This window comes from Malus sylvestris, chromosome 7 (genome assembly GCF_916048215.2).
Source record: "Malus sylvestris chromosome 7, drMalSylv7.2, whole genome shotgun sequence".
Taxonomy (NCBI): domain Eukaryota; kingdom Viridiplantae; phylum Streptophyta; class Magnoliopsida; order Rosales; family Rosaceae; genus Malus; species Malus sylvestris.
In genome coordinates, this window is record NC_062266.1 from 19,405,875 (window position 1) to 19,429,367 (window position 23,493).

The 23,493-nt window shown below is 38.2% G+C and overlaps 1 protein-coding gene across 1 annotated transcript; it reads right to left on the reverse strand.

Moving 5' to 3' along the window:
• On the reverse strand, positions 1–2,680 carry LOC126629613 (U1 small nuclear ribonucleoprotein C-like). Its single transcript, XM_050299691.1, has 8 exons — positions 2,393–2,680; positions 2,020–2,041; positions 1,731–1,787; positions 1,557–1,638; positions 1,293–1,388; positions 1,072–1,196; positions 963–981; positions 1–764 (listed from the first exon to the last, which is right to left on the reverse strand). Exons 1-8 carry the CDS (start codon positions 2,490–2,492, stop codon positions 174–176), a joined length of 1,092 nt encoding a protein of 363 aa, XP_050155648.1. The 5' UTR covers positions 2,493–2,680; the 3' UTR covers positions 1–173.
• Between the last annotated feature and the right edge of the window lie 20,813 nt (positions 2,681–23,493).

Below are 23,493 nucleotides of genomic sequence, written 5' to 3' on the forward strand. Positions count from 1 at the left end.
TTGAAAAGTAAAAGTATATTATGAAAATAACTGTTAAAAAAAGAGAGTTGTTATTGTCACTAACTTGTTAGTGCTTTATTAACAACATATTAAGGACTCTTCAAAGTCATGTTTTATTTTTTGGATAGGTGTTTTCAATTTTATGGCGGATCGGTCTGCATTGTACGATCAGATCACTTGGGAGGATCGGTACTGGTACGGCTAAGAGGAGAAGGTTGAGGATAAGCCTCCTGATGAGAAATCGGTGGACGACCTGGAGGATATGGAGGAGCAGATGCAGATTCTGGAGTATAGCCAAGAGGTGGAGGAGGAGGTCCGGGGTTATAAAATTCTCCCGACTCTGGAGGAGGAGGATACGCAGAAGGTGGAGGTCCTGGAGGATATACTGGTTGCCCATATGCCGGTGGATGCATATATCCAACTGGCTGATGATGTCCATACCCTGCATGTTGATTTGGATACCCTGCATGTTGGTTTGGATACCCTGGATGCTGGTTTGGATACCCTGGATGTTGGTTTTGATATCCCGCCGGTGGATATCCTGGCGGTTGATTTGGATATCCTGCCGGTGGAGTTGGATATCCTGCCGGTTGATTTGGATATCCTGTTGGTGGAGGTGGATATCCAGCGTGTGGATGTTTATATCCGGCATGAGGAGAAACTGGCTGATCAATCCGTGACATCTGCTGCATCGGAGGAACTGCCATCACGCGTGGTTGGCCAAGCTTGCCATCCCTTTTGTCCAGTTCAATCTTGTGCTGGGTCTGCATAACCCCAAATCAATGTTTGTTTGCTACGATAGAGATTAATCGCCATGAAATTAGGGTTCTATCAAGTGCACCACTAATATAGGGTTGGAGATGAGGTTTTTAGTATCTTAGAGCAAAAGGGTTCAGGCATTGGTTTATCAAAATTCATATATCAACTTATATAATGCGCTTGATCACTAATTTATTACATACCTGCATGCAAGCACAGACCCTGAAAAACAAAACAAGTCAAAGAATCAATAGAAAAGAGGTAACGAGCTCCGGAATGAATGTGTTGAGGAGGGTGGAATGAAGGCCTTACGAGCAGAACACCGTGTCAGCTATACAGTTCAACACACTGGAAATATCTGAGAGCTCTTCGCTTCCAGTTAAGCAAGCAATCAAGGAGCATATACATGCAAGTTGGTTGAGGCAGAGCATACATCCCTACAAAAAAAAGTCATGTGTCGAAGTGATAAGGATATCATAAAATGTGTAGGCAGAGAAAAAGCTGTAAACAGAAACATAGAGATGGGAGATTACAATAATGCAATTGTCGCACGGTGTTGTTTGAATATTGAACTCATCTTGGATTAGAAAGCGTGTCGAGGAAACTGAACTTGCAAAGCAGCAGCAGACCTTAAAACAACGAAGTATGCAAACATATATAAAGTAAAGTTCATGGATGTCCATGTCCATAAAAATGCAGTAATAGAGCGCAGAAGGCGAGGAATACCTACATGGATCGCTAAATGCGTAAATTACCAAAAAAAAAAAAAAAAAAAAAAAACACAATGTGATTAATACCTCCGTAAGAAGACACAGCTGAGGGCAACGCCTTTCTCCAAACTTTCCACTGCATGGCATATATCCGGCACAGCATGTGTACCTGTAACACAGACCATTGCAAAAGTGTTCAGAAATTGCAATCTTTCTATTTTGATCAGGAATATCTAGAAATGAAAGTAATTATTAGTTTACCTTGACATATCATTGTAAAGAGCTCGTTTGCGCAGCAGGTAAGAAACGCACGGACCACTATCATGTAACGAAGACAAATTAGATTGCAGGATGCAAGAAACAAACCATCTCTCTTTAATACACAAGACTGAGTAAAGAAAAATTGAAAAGAGCAATCGTATCGCTGGTACCAAAGTGTACGAGAACATCATACTAAACAATTTACAGCAAAAGTAGAAACATATCGAATCAATAAATGAGCTAAATGCAACAATTTAAGAATGCACCGAAGAGATATAAGAGTGCTTACCAGAGACATGCAAAGCAAAAGTCTGCATAACAAACACAACAAAACAAGATTATATTTCGCGTCAGATCATATGCACGTAAAAAAAGAAATACATAAATAAAAAATTAAATAAAATCCCCATCCCATCTGCATGGAGCCTCTCAGACTCGGTAGGTTTTCTCAGTAGTACTCAAATCGTTTTTTAACGCATTAATGTTCTTATAAATAAAATCATCAAAAGTAAACATGCCCCAAAGAACGAAATTCAAATCCAAGGAACAGACACGTTCAAAACAGAAACAATGAAAGTCCTATACTTTTTTCCTCACATTCTCAGCAAGCAAACAGAAACTAAAAAACAAGGTAAATCAAACTGGTACAATCTGATACTTACAGGGACTATCAGCCGTCGCGGTGCCCATCAAATCGGCGTGCCATAGATTCCGGTACCCCTGACGGGCCTGCATTTTCCCCACCTGGTCTTGAATCCCCATTTTCTCTCGATCCAAACAAGCCTATAAACTTTCCGAGAAAGAAAACTCAACGCAATGTGATCGAAACGAGAGAAATCTCAAACACAAGAACACACGCGGAGAGGATTTGTGGCGAAATTGAAGCGTTGATTTCAATAATTTCGAAGAGTGATTACGTTTTCTGATGTATGCGTACATGCAGGTAAAAGCGAGTGGACGCCGGATATGAGCGAGGTGAAATTACGTTCGAGGAGCTGAAGAGAATGTGTGAGGGGTGGACAGCAGGTGTTTGCTATGTCTAATTGTGTAATTTTGCAGGTTGGGATCACTAGCCACGTATCTACTAATTTCATTTTTATCCTCGTAGTGCAGTTTGTTTGTACCATACTTAGGGTCTCCGTATTTAGACCTCGTATAAATACTCAGAGGACTGAAATGTAATTATGTAATAAATGAATGGGCAAATATGTAATAAGTGAGGAGCCCTTATTCTATAAAAGGACTCATCACTGTCTTCATTAGGGGAGGCCAATTCTTAGGCCTGAGATCCCCAAAGCCTCTCATATTCAGAGCAGGGCTCTCACCCTCACAATCCTCTTCAACATCTCAGAGAAATACAATATTAGTGTGGACGTAGCCCAAACATTGGGGTGAACCACGATACATCTCGTATTCTTTACTTTCTTGCATATTCACGGTCAGATTTACGTTGTTCCAAGACCCCTCTGGTTTTGTGCATCAACATTTGGCACCGTCTGTGGGAATGATACGAAAAGTTGTGTCGGTTCTTTTTCATTTTTTCACCTCGACCGTGAATCTGCAGAAACCCAGAACCTCCCTCCTTGGGCTGTTCCAGAAAAACCTTCGTAGATCTCTCTCTCATTCAGACTTTCCAGTTCAGCTTCTTCCCAACCGATCCTCTGTAGAAGCACACGCAAAACCCACAACTTGGTTTCTTTTGATAATATCATATCAGTAGAAGAAGGAGATTGTTAGAGAGAGAATTTGCCTGCCATGGGGAAGAAGAGGAAGGCGATAGCCTCCAGACTCGACGAGGTGGAATGAAGCATGTATACCTCTTTCTGCAGCACCGCTAATTCCCTCTCTTAGCTCTACACTCAGGCCATCACGGACCTACATGGACGAGGATGCCCCCACAAAGCTCAACACCATCAATAACTCCAGTGACTTTCTCGTCGTGTCCCCTGACAAAGCACTCCTCTGTCTCGCGCATACTTCTCTGTCGCCAAAGATTCGATCTTTTTCTAGGGTTGGAGTTTATCTGTTCCTAATTTCTGTGATTCCGTCGCTGATTCTCGAAAAAATGAGTGCGAAAGAAGGAGCGTCGACTAAGAGAGGCAGAGGCAAGCCAAAGGTCTCGAAGTCTGTGTCTAGGTCGCATAAGGCCGATCGTCAGTTTCCAGGGGTAGGATCGCTTGGTTCTTCAAGTCTGGAAAGTACGCCGAGCGTGTTGGTGCCGACGCGCCTGTGTATCTCTCCACCGTGCTCAAATACCTTGCTGCTGAGGTTAGTTTGTGTTTGATTTATGCGGGGCCCGTGTCCACCTCCCGAATCCCGAGATCATCGCTCAGGGCAAGGACGCGATCTTTTCCGACTTTCTCCGAGATTATCTTGCTCTTCTTTTCTAGGGCAACCACCATGCTCGCCTTTGCTGCCACCATTTTGCTCTTGATTCGCGTCAAGAAGAAATGGACCGAGTCTTTTACTTTACCCTATTGCCTTTTTCCCAGTCCCTCTTTTTTGCCCTGCTTCAATTTCCTACGTATCAATCTCTCATAACCATTGTTCAGAAAATTCATGCCTGGTTTGAAAAACCCATTTATGGCTTTCTTGGCTTACCCAATAAGAGATCGGGATCAATATGGGGGAAGAAAAAGGTGTATTGAATCATGTTGGCAGCCGCTGTTCTCGCACCGACATATTCGATTTCTTGGTGGATAATGTGCCCTACGACGAGATCAAGGAGGAGGCGGTGGGTCTCGGAGATATGTTCGAGGTGACAGCGATCTGGTGGTCGTGACCACATATTTGTATTTCGAAGTGTCGCTGGCAACATTTATAAATATTTCCATTATTCTTACTCCAGAGAGAAGCAGCAGCTATACAGAGTGGTGGAAGGAGGGATGGAGATGGAATAGTTGTCTTGAAAATGGCCCAACAAGGCATCCCCAACAGCAATGCCACAACTTTTAGCAGCCAACAGCAAAAGCAGTGATCGCAAGTGGGTAGGGGATAAACTGCAAAAAAGGTATTAGATGATTAATTGGGTGCACATGCATGACAGCAACACAGAGACAGAGACAGAGGTGCGATGGAAAAGAGAAAAAGAGAAAAAGAGAAAAAGACAAAGCAAAAGCAGAAAGAAAAGCAAAAGTGAAATAGAAAAACAAAAGCAAAGCAGAAAAACAAAAGCAAAAGCAGAAAGCAAAAGAAGATAAAAAAAAAAAGTAGACATAATTGCGGTGGTGATGACATTATGGGCGTGACCTATTGAGCAAAAGGTCGGATTTATTTTTGAATGATGTAATTTATTTTACTTATCTTTCGGAGACATCTGTATAACCCTATCAGAGGGTAATAAAAAAATAACACGGCAAGCCCAAAATAATGGGCTGGAATGTTATGTGGAGGGCGAAGGCCCATATGCTCAAAAGAGCCAGGCCCTCTATTATCACCAACTAGGTGATCAAAAGTACGTCCAGTACTACCAAAATTATTCGACAACCTGCCACTATTATCACCAACCAGGTGATCAAAAGTATGCCTAGTACTCCAAAATTATTCGGCAGCCTGCCGCTATTATTACCAACCAGGTGATCAAAAGTACGCCAAGTACTCCAAAATTATTCGGCAGCCTGTCGCTATTATCACCCATTAGGTGATCAAAAGTACGTCCAGTACTCCAAAATTATACATGAGCATCACTCATGTCAATCATACATAAACATTCATGAGCATCACTCATGACAATCATACATAAACATTCATGACCATCATTCATGTTAACATTCATAAGCATCATGAGGAGATCTATGAGATTCATGTGGGATTTCTAATGACTAGCATGCATATACAATTCAAAATTTATATACGAAAGCAACGGAAGCATGTTATCAAATAATATCAAAGCTATAGTCATGCAAATCCCCTTCAAGGTTCATAGGTTTATATATGATGCATCAAAACATTTAAGTAAAGAACAAAGTGTAGGAATAGATCTATACCTCTTGATCTAGATTTTAGACCAAGGATGGACCACCTCCAAGCCCTTTGTTCCTTGAACTCCTTGAGCCTAGCCTCCCTCCTTGCCTCCTCCACTTTGTTAGTATGAGTGCTCATTTGGTTCTCCTTTAGTCTCCAAAGAGAAGACCTCTAAAGATCCACACCCACTAGTGTAGTGAGATGGATGGAGGAATGACCAAAAGGGTGAAAAGATGATTAGCTAAAATCACCCTTAAGGTGGCCGGCCTTTGGTGTTGAAGAGAGAGTAATTTTCTTTTTCTCTTTAGTTGTTTTGAACACACAAAAACCCTATTTTAAATTATCTCTATAAAGTTCCTTATATAGACAAAAAGAAACCTAGTCAACAACTTGACTTTCACTCTCTCCCTTTCCCTTTAAGTGGCCGGCCTTTAGTGTTTGGTTTGGGCTTTGGGCTTTTATTATTTCAAGTCATCCTATGCTTGAATAAAAGCCCAATGGGTCTAGGCCAAATGGGCCCAATTAAACCCGAACGTTTCTTTAAGCCCAAAACGATCTTATATCGCTTTTATGATTTCATTAGACTTTCTAATTAATCACAACACTTAATTAATCTAATTAATTATTCCCATCATCCATTAGTGGTATCACTACAAGAGTGTATCGGTGTACAATCATTTTAGGTTCTAATTAGCAAGGCAGTGAGGTGATTGGCACCAATCTAATTGATTATATTTAATCCAATCACTTAGTGAATTAAAACTTCCTTTTAATTCACCTTCTTCTTTGACTACTACATTTAATCATCTAGAAGAACTCAGAAGCCATGAGTGACATCTAACCATATATCATGGCTACCCAAGCTAATGTAGAATTTGTTCGGAGAACCTATTCAGTTGGAATTACAATGTAATTCGATCCTTCTCTAAAACAATACTCTTAATCACATCATTGGGGTATGGATATATTATGTCAAACCCCTAATGTGATTACTCCTTCTTATATGATTCAATTGAGTCGTATAGGAACGCTTTCCTTTATTACGCTTGATACTTCGGCCGAAGATTCCAGAATCATATCTTAGAGTATTCTTCCTCTCTTAACGAAGATTAGAGATTCCTTGTTGTGCATTCACTTGCCTTCATAACTAAGTGGCTTAACCCCAACTATGCCGTGGACACCCGCGAATGGGGTGACTTTGACATAATCAAAGATCAAGTACTTAACCACAAGACAACGACGATGCCTCAGGTCAAAGGACTACTTACATTATTCCAACCATAAGAGTTACTTGCTTGACATGTGAGTAGACCTCCATGCAAGTACTCTTGTTCGATTGTGTTCAGTGAACTCATTCCCTTAATGAGCACCTATATACTTGTCTTAGTGTCACTACACGAATGGGATGAGACTTTCCATCATTCCAATTGAAGCGGACATAGTATGTACTGGTCTATGCATTGTTAGTTTCCTTCCGACAATCCTATGACCAGGAACCTTTTGGACATGATGATTATGTGAAGAAGGTCTCTGTAGTCTAACATCATTAGATTACTTCTTCAATCGATCCATTGTCCATGGATTCATTATTTAGGACATATATCGTTCATTGAGATAGTCCTAATTAGTATCTTTGCCATTTGATGTATAAGAGTCATCTATACATCCATTCATTTGTCCTGAAAGGTTTCTTCCAAAGATTGACTTTCAGGGCATATTTCCAACAATCTCCCACTTGCACTAAAGTCAATCACTAGTGTATCTTATACATGCTAGTTGAGAGAGCTTATGCTCGTAGGTTAACTTGGTTATGTATTAATCTCCTTTTTATTTAAAAAGGGATTTACTTATCAAATGTTTCCAAAACATTTGATGATGTCTCTTTATTGTGTTCGAATACTTTGATGAGACCTTGATTCCATAGCTTGAGCTATCGCCCCATTACGTCGTAGTATCCTACTAACGACCTTATGGTTTGGATTCAATCATTGGTTCTATAAGAACCCCTTCATTCAAAAACACATTTTGAAGCAGTTTCTAAAACAATATATCGTCATATATTTCGTTTGTATACTTTATACAAACTTTGCTCCAACCTTGAGACCATTGTAGTACAATACTAACAAGTCATTCATATGATTAGTACTTCATCCAATATGAAGTTCCATTTGTTAAAATGGTTTATTTTCACTTTGGTTTATAACCTAAGTGAATGCACGCTTCCAGAGTCCCACTATGATGTTTCTTTCTTAAAGGCAATAATACTTTATCAGTTGCTTTGGTTCTGATCCTGGGATATAGTAATATCTTAAAATGACAACCCCTGTGGTTTTTCACTTTTGGATATCTACTTCACAAGTCCATACATGTGTCCCTTTTGTGATTTTGTGACACATTCATTATAAGGGATACGAAAGTGATTTTCTATCATATAGGAAAATGCTTTCTTAAATCTTCAACATTTGAGATTTTAATTTCCCTATTTAATATCCTTGAGATAGTCTTGCTATATCAATAAGTCCAATTTCAAGTCTATACTTTAAAATTGACCGTGTCACGTTTTGTCAATTTTCGAGTAACATATATGTTTTATCAAGTCTATCAAATAGACTTTATTCATATCTTGTTGCTCAAAATTATGACATCACTCCCACTGGCCTTGTTGTAACTTAGCATTCATTCAAAAATCTTAACACTTATATTTTCTTGATTTGAATGCATATTGCTCCCACTAACTTGTCTTGGATCCATTGACAATCATTGAGATCCATTAGCTTATTGATGATGTCTCAACAATTTTGAGACTATCAACAACTCTAGCTAACACAAGTTATTTAAACGAATCATACAAAAGAATTCTTTCTCAAGTAATTCCTTTTGAAATGTGTGACTTGCTTTATCAAGTTTATTCATTTAAATCATATGGTGTCATACACCATACTACAAGTTTTAGTCATACTAAGACCTTTAATGTAGTCATATAAGAATTATCCAAGTCTTTAGTGGAAGCATGGCTCCTACTAAGGATATAGAAACTCAACCATTCCTTCTAGGTGGTTGATATAATTCTTTATCAAAACTACATAGAGCGTTATAGTTACATAAGATGTTGAATTTGGATTGTCTTGTTGTTAAACTATATGTTGTGACTCATTTTGAAAACTATTCCCTTTTGTTTCATCAACTTGTCCAAATGCTTTGTTATTAACTTGTTCTCATAAAAGAGAATGATGGACAACTCCCAACATATAACCATTTTATGCTAGGTTGACGAAACCAACATTTATAGACTATTCTCTTTTGTTTCATCAACTTGTCCATATGCTTTGTTATTAGCTTGTTCTCATAAAAGAAAATGATGGACAACTCCCAACATATAACCATTTTATGCTAGGTTGACGAAACCAACATTAATAGACTATTCTTTAGAATGTTACACAACATGGAATTTTAACGTTTGAAGAGCTTGAGTCCTTTAACAATTAAAGTCACAAACTCTCAATAATAGTCAAGTACTATTATTCTTTAGACAACTATAAACCAATCATATTCAAGTTTATATCCATTTTCACACCTCCCACTATTTCTCATGATTTTAATGAGAAATCACTTCATACATTCAAAATGTATAAACGTGGAGTATACAGGTAGAAGACATTGTGTAGTGGCTGTAAAACCTTTCAAGCTCGTTTGTTTCAATCTTCACTAAGTTAATGTCTCGTTAATAAGTGACTAAAGTCTTTAAACATTTTATAGATTTAGACACTTCTTTCTTGGTTTAATCACTAAAACAATTGACATTTTAAAACAATTTAAAGAATGCCCAATTAGTTGTTCAAAACTACTAATTGAATCAAGAGTGATCTTGATTATTGTGTTCTAAGTGATAACCATATAAGAAACGTTTTTCTTATTACTTATATCATTATAATGTGATCTTCCTTTTCTTCAAGAAAGGAATCTCTAGACCTTTGTCAATTCATATAGAACTCATAGGTAGACAATTGGAACCAAATCTAAAGATTCATTGTATCCTTTTATGTCCTACATGTGAGATCTATCCATAATTGATAAGTCTAAAGTTTGGTTTATCACATTACAATAAGTGATATAAATCTTGTATCTCAACTAGGATACAACAAGACAATATTCAATTCATAACACTACTTTTAAGGAAATAATATATTAGAAGGTATACATCACATCACATTAATATGATAATTCAAACATTCATAATGTTTAATACAAAAAGTATTAGCTCTATACATTTAGAGACTAATATAAATACCTTTATACATTTAGGCACTAATAGTGATCTTCCATCATATGAAGCCACATTAAGTTCTTAACAAAATAAGAAAGTTTAAAGACTATCTTTAATGCCTAACAAACTTCCTAAGTAGTTAGCAAAAACATGGTGGCCGAACCCTTCTCCACACTTCTCTTTGCTTGTTCCTCTTCTACTTGGCTCCTCCACCTATATACATTTATACAAGTGATTAGCCCTTTATATCAAATATAAATATTTAGAAGATCTAACAATTAGAATTGAAGATAAGAACATAAACCATACCTTGTGGCTTGTCCTTAAGAGTTGCAAGGTATAACCTGCAATTCCTCTTCCAATGCCCCTTCTTTCCACAGTGGTGGCAAGTCCCCTTGGGCTCCTTTGCCTTCTTTTTCCTCACTCCTCCTTGCGGCTTAGGAGTGGGAGACTTCTTCTCCTTCCCTTTGCCTTTGCCTTACGGCTTGGCCTTAGAAGATGATGGCTTGTTGTAGGCTACTGCAGCAGTCCCTACAACGTTCACTTTCTTCATAGTCTTCTCGGCAGTTACTAACATGTTTAGTAACTCAGAGAGAGTACTATCCATCTTATTCATATTGTAGTTCATTACGAACTGCGAGAATGAATCAGAAAGAGAATCCAATATGAAGTCCTGGGCCAATTCCCCGTTAAGTGGAGTACCTAGGTTCTCCAATTGTTCAATGAATCCTATCATCTTCAGTACATGTTGATGCACTGGAGCCCCTTGACCATCTTGGTCTTCACAAGTTCACAAACAGTGCTAAAGCGACGGTTGCGCATCCCTTCACCATATAACTCCGTAAGATGGAGTATGATGGAAGATGCATTGTCCATGCCCTCGTGCTGTCTCTGTAGCTCCTCATTCATGGAAGCCAACAGATAGCACTTGGCTTGTGTGTCATCCTCAACGTGCTTGTCATACTTAGCACGTTCATCCTCAGTGGCCTCAGGGCCGAAAGGTATGTGAGGTGGAGCCTTGTCTAGCACGTAAACAATCTTCTCCAATGTTAGGAGAATCTTGACATTACGATACCATGATGGGAAATTGTGCCCCTCTAGGCAATGTTTGTCGAGTATTTTCGCGAGTGTGCTTCCAACCATATCTAAATACATAAACAATAAAATAATTAGTTTGATTGTTGGTTAAGTCAAACGATTCGGGTCTTTAAACTGAATGACACCACCCACCATTTTTGGAAAATTCCATATCCCTCAAGATGTAATCCAGGAGATTTCAAAGAAAGCTCCTAGCGGGTTATGGGAGGCTCACTATTACCAAGCCCACCTCACGATGATACGATGTCGGCTAGCAAAAATAATAATGAGAGGGTATACTTACCCATTCACAACAACCTCTTGTGATTACCCATCTTTTTGGCCTCTAGAAAACAATGCCTCACGATGATACGATGTTGGCATCATTTCTCTTAGTTAAGTTCTTTCCCACCATGCCGGTTTAGCTAGGGGTTCAAGTATGACCTCACGATGATACATGTTGGCCACACTCGTTGCCTACCTTAACCTCATCAAATGTTTTAAATAAACTCCTCCTGAGTATAAGCATGCACTTTGCACTTCCCCATGATAGGGTGAAGGCGGTGTACAAGTCATAAACGCTTAGAGCCTACCATGGTGGAAGGCCACGAAAAAGTGTTCAAAGCACTCTTACGCTTTCAACTTAATATTGTATGTTGGTTGAGGGATTTTAAGGTCTCATCAATTTTATTTATTTAATCACATTCAAATAAATTGTCCTATTATAACTACTAGTCCAAAGTTAATGAAATTAGTAGCATATGATATCCCCATTATTCGTTTTCATAAAACAAATCAATATAAAAAACAATTTTCAAAATATTGGAGATATATATAACTACTAATTGTATTCATTTATAATTTAGTAGCGTATGATACTCCAACTATTTGTTTTAAGAAAAACAAATCAATATCAAAAACGAATTTTTCAAATATTGGAAGTAACTACTACTACTAAGGTTTTTGCATTCCTTTGAAATTGGACTTTATAGTTATCTTAGGCTCTTGGATGACCATGGACTTATTAGGTTATTGCAACAACGAGCCAACATTGTTGAATATAAACTCGGGGAGGTTGTGTCAATTTAATTACGTGCTTTTCAATCCAATTAAAACATTTTCATTGAGCCATTAGAAATGAAAGACAATCATTCATTGCTAATTAGGGCATTGGACCCATTTAATCTTTAATCTCATGTCAAAACCCTCTTTTAGTTATGTCTCCTTACCAATAGTTAAAGAAACTCTAGTCTAGTACTAGAGGGAATCAACTAACTAAAAGAGATTAAGGAGTAATAAGAATTACAAACCGTTTTGTACAAATTCCTACAAATTACATATACTAAGAGGGAGAGATAGATTAATGTCAAACGTGACAAGGTCCAATTAAAACAGTAATTAAAACACATTCCCAAGGTTCAAACAATTTGATTTTAGCGCCTTATCTTATAGCTCAATTATCGTTTAAAGGCATAAGTCCATAGTCACCCATTTTCTAACTACTTAATCACATTAAATAATTAAATGGAATGCAACATAAACATTTAGATTTAGTGCATATGGGCATAATAATATTATGAGTTTAAACAACCAATAAAATTAAAATAAAATATTTTAACTTTTTAGATGGATGGGGCCTATTATGCAAATATGAAAAAGTTAGGGGTAAAATCGTAAATACTTCAAAAGTAAAAACAACTTTTCAAAGATTACAAAATAGCCCCACAAGTGGATAAATCCACTAGGGAGGCCGGCCACTTAATGGGGATGAGAGGTTTCTTACACAAAGCAATAAAATCAACATTATGTAGAAAAATTAAATTTTGCTTGTCACTTGGTTTTGCTTTAAGGACTTTAGTGAAAAGGGTGATGGAAATTCACCTAGTCAAGTCTAGGTTTTAATAAATTTTTGGGAAGGCTATGGATGGTATGAACATCATCCAAAACCACAAAACAATGCATGAAAACAAAACAAAACCATTTTCACCAAAACTCAAACCATGAACACCAAGAACAAAACCATGAACACAATTTCAAGATTTGTACATTCTTGATGATTTTTCAAACCCAAAAACAAAAGTGACAAGAACTCTTCTTTCTAGCTTTAAAAGGATGTGAGAGTGGTTTACAATAAAACACAAACACAACCCAAAACCACCCCCAAAACCGTGCCCTCCCTTTGGTTCAAAACCTCAAATTTTTGTTCTAAACTCATTCTTCATTCATGCATCCAAAACACTTTTGCATACATATCTTTTCAACTATTGATTTACATTTTTCAACCATTGAAAAACAAAAGATAAACATACTTTGAATGAAGCAATAATATGTCATACATAAGATTAAAACCCATATACATAAAATCCAAAAGGACACATAATATATAAACCTTTGGCTCTGATACCACTTGAAGGGAGATCTATGAGATTCATGTGGGATTTCTAATGACTAGCATGCATATACAATTCAAAATTTATATACGAAAGCAACGGAAGCATGTTATCAAATAATATCAAAGCTATAGTCATGCAAATCCCCTTCAAGGTTCATAGGTTTATATATGATGCATCAAAACATTTAAGTAAAGAACAAAGTGTAGGAATAGATCTATACCTCTTGATCTAGATTTTAGACCAAGGATGGACCACCTCCAAGCCCTTTGTTCCTTGAACTCCTTGAGCCTAGCCTCCCTCCTTGCCTCCTCCACTTTGTTAGTATGAGTGCTCATTTGGTTCTCCTTTAGTCTCCAAAGAGAAGACCTCTAAAGATCCACACCCACTAGTGTAGTGAGATGGATGGAGGAATGACCAAAAGGGTGAAAATATGATTAGCTAAAATCACCCTTAAGGTGGCCGGCCTTTGGTGTTGAAGAGAGAGTAATTTTCTTTTTCTCTTTAGTTGTTTTGAACACACAAAAACCCTATTTTAAATTATCTCTATAAAGTTCCTTATATAGACAAAAAGAAACCTAGTCAACAACTTGACTTTCACTTTCTCTTTAAGTGGCCGGCCTATAGTGTTTGGTTTGGGCTTTGGGCTTTTATTATTTCAAGTCATCCTATGCTTGAATAAAAGCCCAATGGGTCTAGGCCCAATGGGCCCAATTAAACCCGAACGTTTCTTTAAACCCAAAACGATCTTATATCGCTTTTATGATTTCATTAGACTTTCTAATTAATCACAACACTTAATTAATCCAATTAATTATTCCCATCATCCATTAGTGGTATCACTACAAGAGTGTATCGGTGTACAATCATTTTAGGTTCTAATTAGCAAGGCAGTGAGGTGATTGGCACCAATCTAATTGATTATATTTAATCCAATCACTTAGTGAATTAAAACTTCCTTTTAATTCACCTTCTTCTTTGACTACTACATTTAATCATCTAGAAGAACTCACAAGCCATGAGTGACATCTAACCATATATCATAGTTACCCAAGCTAATGTAGAATTTGTTCGGAGAACCTATTCAGTTGGAATTACAATGTAATTCGATCCTTCTCTAAAACAATACTCTCAATCACATCATTGGGGTATGGATATATTATGTCAAACCCCTAATGTGATTACTCATTCTTATATGATTCAATTGAGTCGTATAGGAACGCTTTCCTTTATTACGCTCGATACTTCGGCCGAAGATTCCAGAATCATATCTTAGAGTATTCTTCCTCTCTTAACGAAGATTAGAGATTCCTTGTTGCGCATTCACTTGCCTTCATGACTAAGTGGCTTAACCCCAACTATGCCGTGGACACCCGCGAATGGGGTAACTTTGACATAATCAAAGATCAAGTACTTAACCACAAGACAACGACGATGCCTCAGGTCAAAGGACTACTTACATTATTCCAACCATAAGAGTTACTTGCTTGACATGTGAGTAGACCTCCATGCAAGTACTCTCGTTCGATTGTGTTCAGTGAACTCATTCCCTTAATGAGCACCTACATACTTGTCTTAGTGTCACTACACAAATGGGATGAGACTTTCCATCCTTCCAATTGAAGCAGACATAATATGTACTGGTTTATGCATTGTCAGTTTCCCTCCAACAATCCTATGACCAGGAACCTTTTGGACATGATGAGTATGTGAAGAAGGTCTCTGTAGTCTAACATCATTAGATTACTTCTTCAATCGATCCATTGTCCATGGATTCACTATTTAGGACATATATCGTTCATTGAGATAGTCCTAATTAGTATCTTTGCCATTTGATGTATAAGAGTCATCTATACATCCATTCATTTGTCCTGAAAGGTTTCTTCCAAAGATTGACTTTCAGGGCATATTTCCAACACATCACTCATGTCAACATGCATGAGCATCACTCATGCCAACATCCATGAGCATCACTCATGTCAATCAACATAAACATTCATGAGCATCACTCATGTCAATCAACATAAACATTCATGAGCATCACTCATGTCAATTAGCTTCGAAAGCTTCATTTACAGAGCTCCAATTTCGAGAGCTCCAACTTCAAAAGCTTCGTTTACAAAAGCTCCAACTTCAAAAGCTTCGTTTACAAAAGCTCCAACTTCAAAGCTTTACTTGCAAAGCTTCACCTACAAAGCTTCAGTGCAGGGTATACAAATACCGCCTCCGAACAACCGCCACTTCGGCCCATACATAGATCAAATTTGAAGTCTCCAGCCAACATACTCTATTGACTGAAGACTTGGGGGACTACACTATGTACCATATATTGGGCTTCCACAACTGGGCCTCATGAGAAATACTTAGGGGACTTAGCCCATTATTTATGCACTGAGGAGCAAACCTTTATTCTATGGAAGGGACTCCCTCACTTTCATTAGAGAGCACCCATCACTTATGTATTGAGGAGTGAGCCCTTATTCTATAAAAGGGACTCCCTCACCATCATTAGAGAGCATCGTTGCCTGCTGAACAACCTTCTCGCCGCAAGCATCATTCCTAACCCATCACTTATGTATTGAGGAACAAGCCCTTATTTTATAAAAGGGACTCCCTCACCATCATTAGAGAGCATTGCCGCCTGCTAAGCAACCGCCTCGCCCCGAGCATCAACTCTAGCCCATCATTTATGTATTGAGGAGTGGGACCTTATTTTATAAAAGGGACTCCTTCACCTTCAACGCCATAAGCCGAGCCAACCAAGGCAACATAAGCCATAAGCAGAGCAGCCTCGCAACATGTGCTACTTCTAGTTGAGCATCATTTCAGATTGAGCACCGCCTCATATCGAGTATCAGTCTTTGACGACATCTAGTTACTTTGGCCCATACATGGGCTGAATTTAAAGTCTCCAGCCAAAAGACTCTCTTGATTGAAGACTTGGGGGACTACTGTTTGTACCATACTTAGGGCCTTCGTATATAGACCTTGTATAAATACTCGGGGGGACTCAAATGTAATTATGTAATAAATGAAGGGGCAAATATGTAATAAGTGAGGATCCCTTATTTTATAAAAGGACTCCTCACTGTCTTCATTAGGGGAGGCCAATTCTTAGGCCTGAGATCCCCAAAGCCTCTCATATTCAGAGCAGGGCTCTCACCATCACAATCCTCTTCAACATCTCAGAGAAATACAATATCAGTGTCGACGTAGCCCAAACATTGGGATGAACCACGATACATCTTGTATTCTTTGCTTTCTTGCAGATTCACGGTCGGATTTACGTTGTTCCAAGATCCCTCCGGTTTTGTGCATCAACATAGTTAAAGGACACAAGTGCTAATTTTCTTTAGAGTTTGATATCGGTTTATCAAATAAAATACTGTAAAGATTTATAGAAATAAAATAAATTATTGTTTGTAAATCAGAAAACTAAACATGTCTAAAGGAGGTTTTAGTTCACTTGTTAAGAGTAGTTGTATATTTTGTGATAAATGGTTCAGTGGATTTTCTCCATGTGAAAAGTGTTTTTTAGCAGTACTCTGGGAATACCCAAATGTTTTATTTTCTTTCTAAAACCATCTGAAATAATTCATAACAATTGTTGAGGCTCATAAATGTAACATGCCAAATAATTTAGTGAATTTTCTCTTTAGAGTTGCACATTGGTTTTTATACCCCAGCGGCATCAACCCAATTAGCCCAACCGGTGGCTTCACTACAAGAAAACTTAAAATGGAGTGGCACCACTAGGAACCGACTACTCTCTATGCAATATCTCGAAACACACTTAGTATCAACAAGACGAACCGAGTCTAGAGAAGGCTCTTCTTACTTGAAAGCCCTATTCTGGAAGCTGAGAAGAGGTGGTGGCTTACCTCATTGGAGTCAATCCTCGGTCGAGAGAGACCCATCCACCACTGCAAGTACTTTGGAGAGTCCAAAGCCATAACGTACCTGTAAGGGAACGAACAACAAGATATAAATACCACGACCCATCTCATGGGCAAGTGGAAAAGAAGAATGGTGATGCATGAAGCAAAAATTTACCCAAGGAAAGGTAAACATGCTACGGGAAAGTGAGATCCCTAAAGTTCAAGCACACGCATGCTAAAGCTTGAGGCTTTAACATGGGACTAGCTTCTCTCATTCTATCACGCAAAACACACATGTTTTTCCTTGCTCATGCCATGCCAACAATAAAGGAAAGGAATTCTAGCTCGGAAAAGCATGATATACAAATGTCCATGCAAAAACAAGCTATATGCGATCAAGCAACCATGCGTAGCAAAACAATGCATCAAAATTAATCCTACTCGAATAAGCACCAACAAGCAATCAAGCCGAGCTATGAAACAATCACACAATACGCATGAAAGGCAAGAAGAAAACCACAAGGGGCAAACACACGGAGTTCCAAAATCGAAAGCTACTGAGGAGTGTGAATTAATTTCCCTAGGGAAAGATCATACCCCTTTTCTATGAAGAGTAAAACCCAAAAATTCCTTAAGTGCGTAGAAAAAGAAAGAAGGGAAGAAAGCATGCTCAGATTCACCATCAAAACTGATAGAGAAGACAAAGGAAATAGGACATATTCAAAAGTAAGAGGGGGTGATTTTTGACAGCCTTGATTATAGTGTCCGAAGGACAATGGGATGGTCACGTGGTGGCCGACACCCGAGGGTGACGTAAGCCATTTAATGAATGCATATGCCAACAACATGTGAAACATGCATATAATTTTCGAGCGTAACCACGCAATATAATATCCAAATACAAACCTTAACAAAATAATAGTAATAAGGCACGGGTAATTGGACCAAAGGAGAATATTCAACTACCAAAAATTTAAAAGTGATAATGCATGACATGTTCAGAGCATACTACTAATTAAGATTACAAAGAAAATGGTCATACATTGAGAGGACTCGAAGATACTGATACTGGAATGCCTCAACTCTAGGATCAATTGCATGCCTCATTTCTAAGTCCTGAATGGGGCACAAAAACATAACATGAGTGGACCAAGTTTGATATAAATAATACTAAAGTCAAATACTCTTCAAACGTACTAACCCCTAGATTTTAGAAAACTCATATAGTATAATAGGTAGTAGGTTTTCCGAAAACCCTAGCATGCCATAAAACCTTTGTAAAACATATATCATATATAGTGTGCTTAGCAGTGATATCATAATCGCCCGAGGCACTACATCACTCGCCTGAAGGCACATATATCTTTCCCCTGAAGGCACTACATCACCCGCCCGAAGGCACATATATCTTCCATCTGAAGGCACTACATCGCCCACCTGAAGGTACATATATCATCCGCTCGAAGGCACTACGTCGTCCGCCCGAAGGCACATGGTATGAATATCCATTAAGTAAGCATAGAAAATCATAAACATAATCTTTCAAATATATATCATCGGAGCTCAATAGCTCAAACATCATATCATAAATTTGATAAAGCATGATATTTCATAAAGCATAAATCCAATTTACTCATAAACGTTTCATAAAACGTAGTCATAAAATCATGATTTTCATGTATGCATTTCTAGTAATAAAATTATGCATTTTGGAAGGGGTCTATTCACAGATACTCCATCACCGAAGAGCCGTTTGAACTAGGGAGAATGGAAACACCACTAACAAACGCACCTAAGCATATAAAGGGACCAATTAATTAAACTCTATTAAAATGATTGAATTTGGGAAAACGGAGCATGGATTTGGATTCAGGACGTTGAAATTAGTCTACGAAGGGTCTCGGCAGAAACAAAAAAAAAGTCAACCAAAGTCAACCAAAGGTCAACGTTGACGGTCAACGGTCAATGCTGACCGAGATGTCAACGGTTGACTCAGCCGAGCCGAGCCGAGTCAAGCCGTCGGAGCTCATCGGAAATTGGAATTTTTGGCTGAAAGTCTGGGCAAATTTCAAAGCTTCATAACTTCGTCGTTTCTTAACCAAATTCAACCCATAATATATCAAAACGAAGATAGGAAAGTGTAGAACAAGATTATACCTATTTAGAAGCCAAATGGTTGCCAAAGATGGCTGGAAAATGGCCTGAAAGGTGACTGGTCCGCAGGAAAACTAGGGAACTAGCCGAAAACTGGGTAAACTTTAAACATTCATAACTTCTTCAATACTCAACAAAATCGAGTGATTCAAAATGAAAATCATACTTCTCGACGAGAAGAAGAGAATGGTACATTTTGACGGCTAACTCGTTGTGGTTTGGTCAGAAAATGGCTCGAAAGTGGTAGTCATTGCTGGAAAACTGGGGAAGCGTTCCCCGTGAGTTTCCTACATCCAAACATCACTCAAAACTACTTCCAAACACACACCAAGACACGATCTACAACTTTTGGACAAGTTTCGAGGCTTACCTTTGCCAGAGAAGGTGGAAACTCGCCAGAGAGTTTCGGTGAACAGTGAATACCGAGAGAAAGATAGAAGTTTAATGGGCTTTTTGGGTTTGTGGTTTCACCTAGAGGGGAGGTGGTGCTGCCTTGGTCATTGTTTATTGTTGTTGTGTAATGTGTGTGTGTGTGTGGTGCCATTGGGGAGGGCAAAGATAGTGAGAAAGAGAGAGAGCCAAGAGGGAGAGAGATGAGAGAGTTGTGAAAGTTGGACAGGGAGAGAGAAATGACAGAAAATAAAGGGGAATGGGGGTGTCATGGGACAAAAAGGGAAAAGCAAGGGGACCAAATTTCATTGTGGGTCCCAGTGGCTCACAAATGAAGGCCGCTAAAGACGAAACGTTAGAGAATGAAAAAAAAAATGCTTGACGCAAAAAAAAAAAGGATGGGGTATTACAATTTTTGTTACCTGACGGAAGGCCTAGATGCAGAGCACATAAGAAAATGAGCTAGAAGCACGATGCAGGAAGAATGAGCAGAGAGAAGGATTTCAGAAGAAAATGGAGTTTAGGAGAGGAAAAAGAGGGAAAGATAGATTAACTACTTGTCCTAGGGAGAAGAAGCAATTAAAGAAATTGTCGTGAAGAGGGTGGAGGAATACCAAGAGTTTTTTTTGGGTGATTAGACGTGCACGGGAAACAAGGGCGCGCATCACCACAATGTCATTAGTTGCCATCGGGAAGGGGAAAAGTCTCATTAGGAAACTCATGTTCACAAATTTATTTTGGGCCTGGGTTTGATTATTCATCTCGTTCAAAATTTCTTACATCCCAAATAAATCAAGGGAGTAGGCGCAAAAATGTCACATGCAACAAGTCTCAAAGCGTGATAGGAGCATATTTATGCAACTTAGTTAGCTTGTTTTCTTGCATTTACATAGCTAGTTTTTGCTTATTAGAGTGTTTTAAGCTATTTTCGTGTGTTTTCAGGTTCAAATGACAAAGTTGGCAAGAAAGTGCAATTTGGAGCATTTTGGAGCAGTTTTGAGCCAAGAATGGATAGCACATGCATGGAGTAAGGTGGATGGACGTTTTTGAAGTTCAAGAGGCTAGGAATATGCTGAAGAGATGAAGAAAATAAGGTCAAGACAAAGAAGATAAGGAATCAGCTAAAAGGAAGGAACATTATCCAAAACATTATTCAACCTTATCTTATCCAAACTAACCTTATCTTATCTTATCCTATCCTAATCTTTTCCTACCTTAATTCCAACTACAAGGGGGGGGGGGGAGGGGATCAATTTCACATTAAATCACTTAAATACCCCTTTTTAGAAGCCCCATTCCTGATCCTAAGTGGTGCCGCACCCTCTTATCCTTTAGCTTTTAGAAATCTGCCAGATATCCCATTCTAAAAGCTTTGTGCTGAATTCCCTAGTCCTATTCCCTTAGGATTGTGTAATCCTTCTCCTCCACAACTTTTGTGCCGAAACCCTAGCCTATAAATACATATTTTCACACCACAATTTCACACCACACACAATTTGGAGGCTTGTGACGTGCTACAAGGAGAATGAGGACTTGTGCCGTGCCTTAGCACCCAAGGATTGTGCCCAATCTGCCATTGGAGTGCTGGAGTGTTTTTGGGTTCTTTCTATCCTTAGTTTTAGTCCAATGTTTAGTTTAATTTGGCTTTCAATTATGTTGAACATGTGGAACTAATTTTATTTTAGTTAGAGGAGAATTCAAAACCATGAACATATATGTGATATGAATTGAGTACTTCCAGTTATGATTTCATAAATCGTGAATGTAATTTACTTATCGGTTTGATTGATAACTTGTTCTTGTGTTTTGATTAAGGCCTACTTAGTTTGCATGCATAAATTTGATGCTAGAGTATAAGGGAATTTCACCTAATTGTTATGAACTTATATTCACAAGTAGTAAAAGTCACTAGTCATGATTGTGTTAAGTGAATTCTTGGTAGGAGTATCATGTAGTTCATAGTTACAAATGCCTTGTTAATGCTTATGATTTTCATAGAACTTAAGGATCTTTGATATGTATCTCTATCATGCAATTCATGTAGAGAACTTGATAAGAATAATTTGGTTGCGTCGCTGAGTCCAATCCAATGAATTTAGGAAAATCTGAAAGTTAATTTGTGCTTCTCATGTTTAATTTGGGGCATTGTCATTCATGGTTTATTGGAAGAATAACTGAAAATCGATTTGTATGCATATTTGTCATGTGTGGAGAAGGATCGTCTAACTAGCCATTCACCCTTTAAATCACCAATTTCGTCCAAAGTATTTAGAGTCTTTAAATCTGTTTAGTTTTAGTCTTAAATTCATCAAAAACAAACCCCCCTTTCTATTTCATGTTTTTAGGTAAGAATCTGTCCAGATTGGTTGTTTTACATTGTTTTGAGTCTTTGGAGTTCAATTTTCATCCAAATTGCTCTCTAGTTATTGTTTTGAGTCAATTTAACTTAGTTTGTGTGTTTTGAGTCGGTTTAGCTTGTTTTGAGTTGTTTGAGTCTAGTTTCAGTTTTTAAGTTTAATTTGTGTTAATTATCGTCCTTAGTTAATCCCCGAATTAGAACGATCCCTACTTACGCGTACTACAACTATCTTAATAGGGTTTAATTTGTGTGCTAATATATATCACATCAAAGTGCAATTGTCATACAAGCCCCAAGCCAAGTCCAAACACATGCAAAGGTGAGGAATCAAGAAAGAAAAATATTCACAATAATGACATGCTAAGGTAATTAAATTGTACAATTGTATAAATCATGCCACACTCAGGGAAATCCATGCATATTCATCACACCGAGCTTTGTCACGCTAACTATTATTCATGCTAAGGTAAACCCAAGTTACATGCCTAGGGCTTGTCGAGTGAATTATGGTGTGGATGGTTACAGAAGTTTATCGGGCCTATAAGGGGTCAAGATTGGGAGACCAAAATCCAAGCCCATAATCTTTGAAGTCCACGTGGGTAAGTTTGAGAGACAACAAACCTAGTTTCCTTTTTTCTCTAGCAAGCCAACCAATCTAGTTACGAAGGAACCAAATCTCAATCGTTAAGATCACGTGATTATCTAGCCAGACATGCATTTACTGAAGAGAGATGTTGACTTTCCCTTCCTAACTCACGCAGAAGAACAATTTATGAAAGCCAATAGATAGTTACTAGAAGTAATGCCTGCAGAAACTAACCTAGGAAAAGAATGTCTTAGGAAGGAGGTGCAGAGTGCAGTCTTCACGAGCGCAGTAGCTCTCAGTTGTTTTACATAAAAAAGGAAGGTTGCAGTTACGCTAGGAGAAAAAAAATGAGAACTTAGCCATAACTAGAGATTCCTTAGGAAGCTTGGAAATGAATCATTTACCTACAAAAATGGAGGTAAAAAACCTTAGAAAGGGGATTGAAGACAAAAAGAGAGAGAGGGGGGGAACTATTGAACCTAGAGAGAGAAGAGATAGAACGTGAGGAGTAGCTTAAGAATTATGTTGCACCAAGCTAGGGAGATCATTTCCCTAAGTGCAAACAGCCTAAAACCCTAGGAGAGATCACCCTTGCAACATTAGTGTTTTCCATAACCTTTTTCTGAGTATCCTAGCTATTAGAAGTCTTGGTATCACCACAAGAAGCCCATATTACCCAACCTAGAGTATCATACAACCATG

Bases quoted from the DNA above. Each gene is read 5' to 3' on its own strand.
- LOC126629613 (XM_050299691.1), bottom strand. From the start codon at position 2,492: ATGGGGATTCAAGACCAGGTGGGGAAAATGCAGGCCCGTCAGGGGTAC. The intron at 2,042-2,392 runs GTAAGTATCAGA...TTTGTTATGCAG, and splicing joins CGCGACGGCTGATAGTCCCT to ACTTTTGCTTTGCATGTCTC. The intron at 1,197-1,292 runs GTAATCTCCCAT...TTTTTTTTGTAG, and splicing joins CGTGCGACAATTGCATTATT to GGATGTATGCTCTGCCTCAA.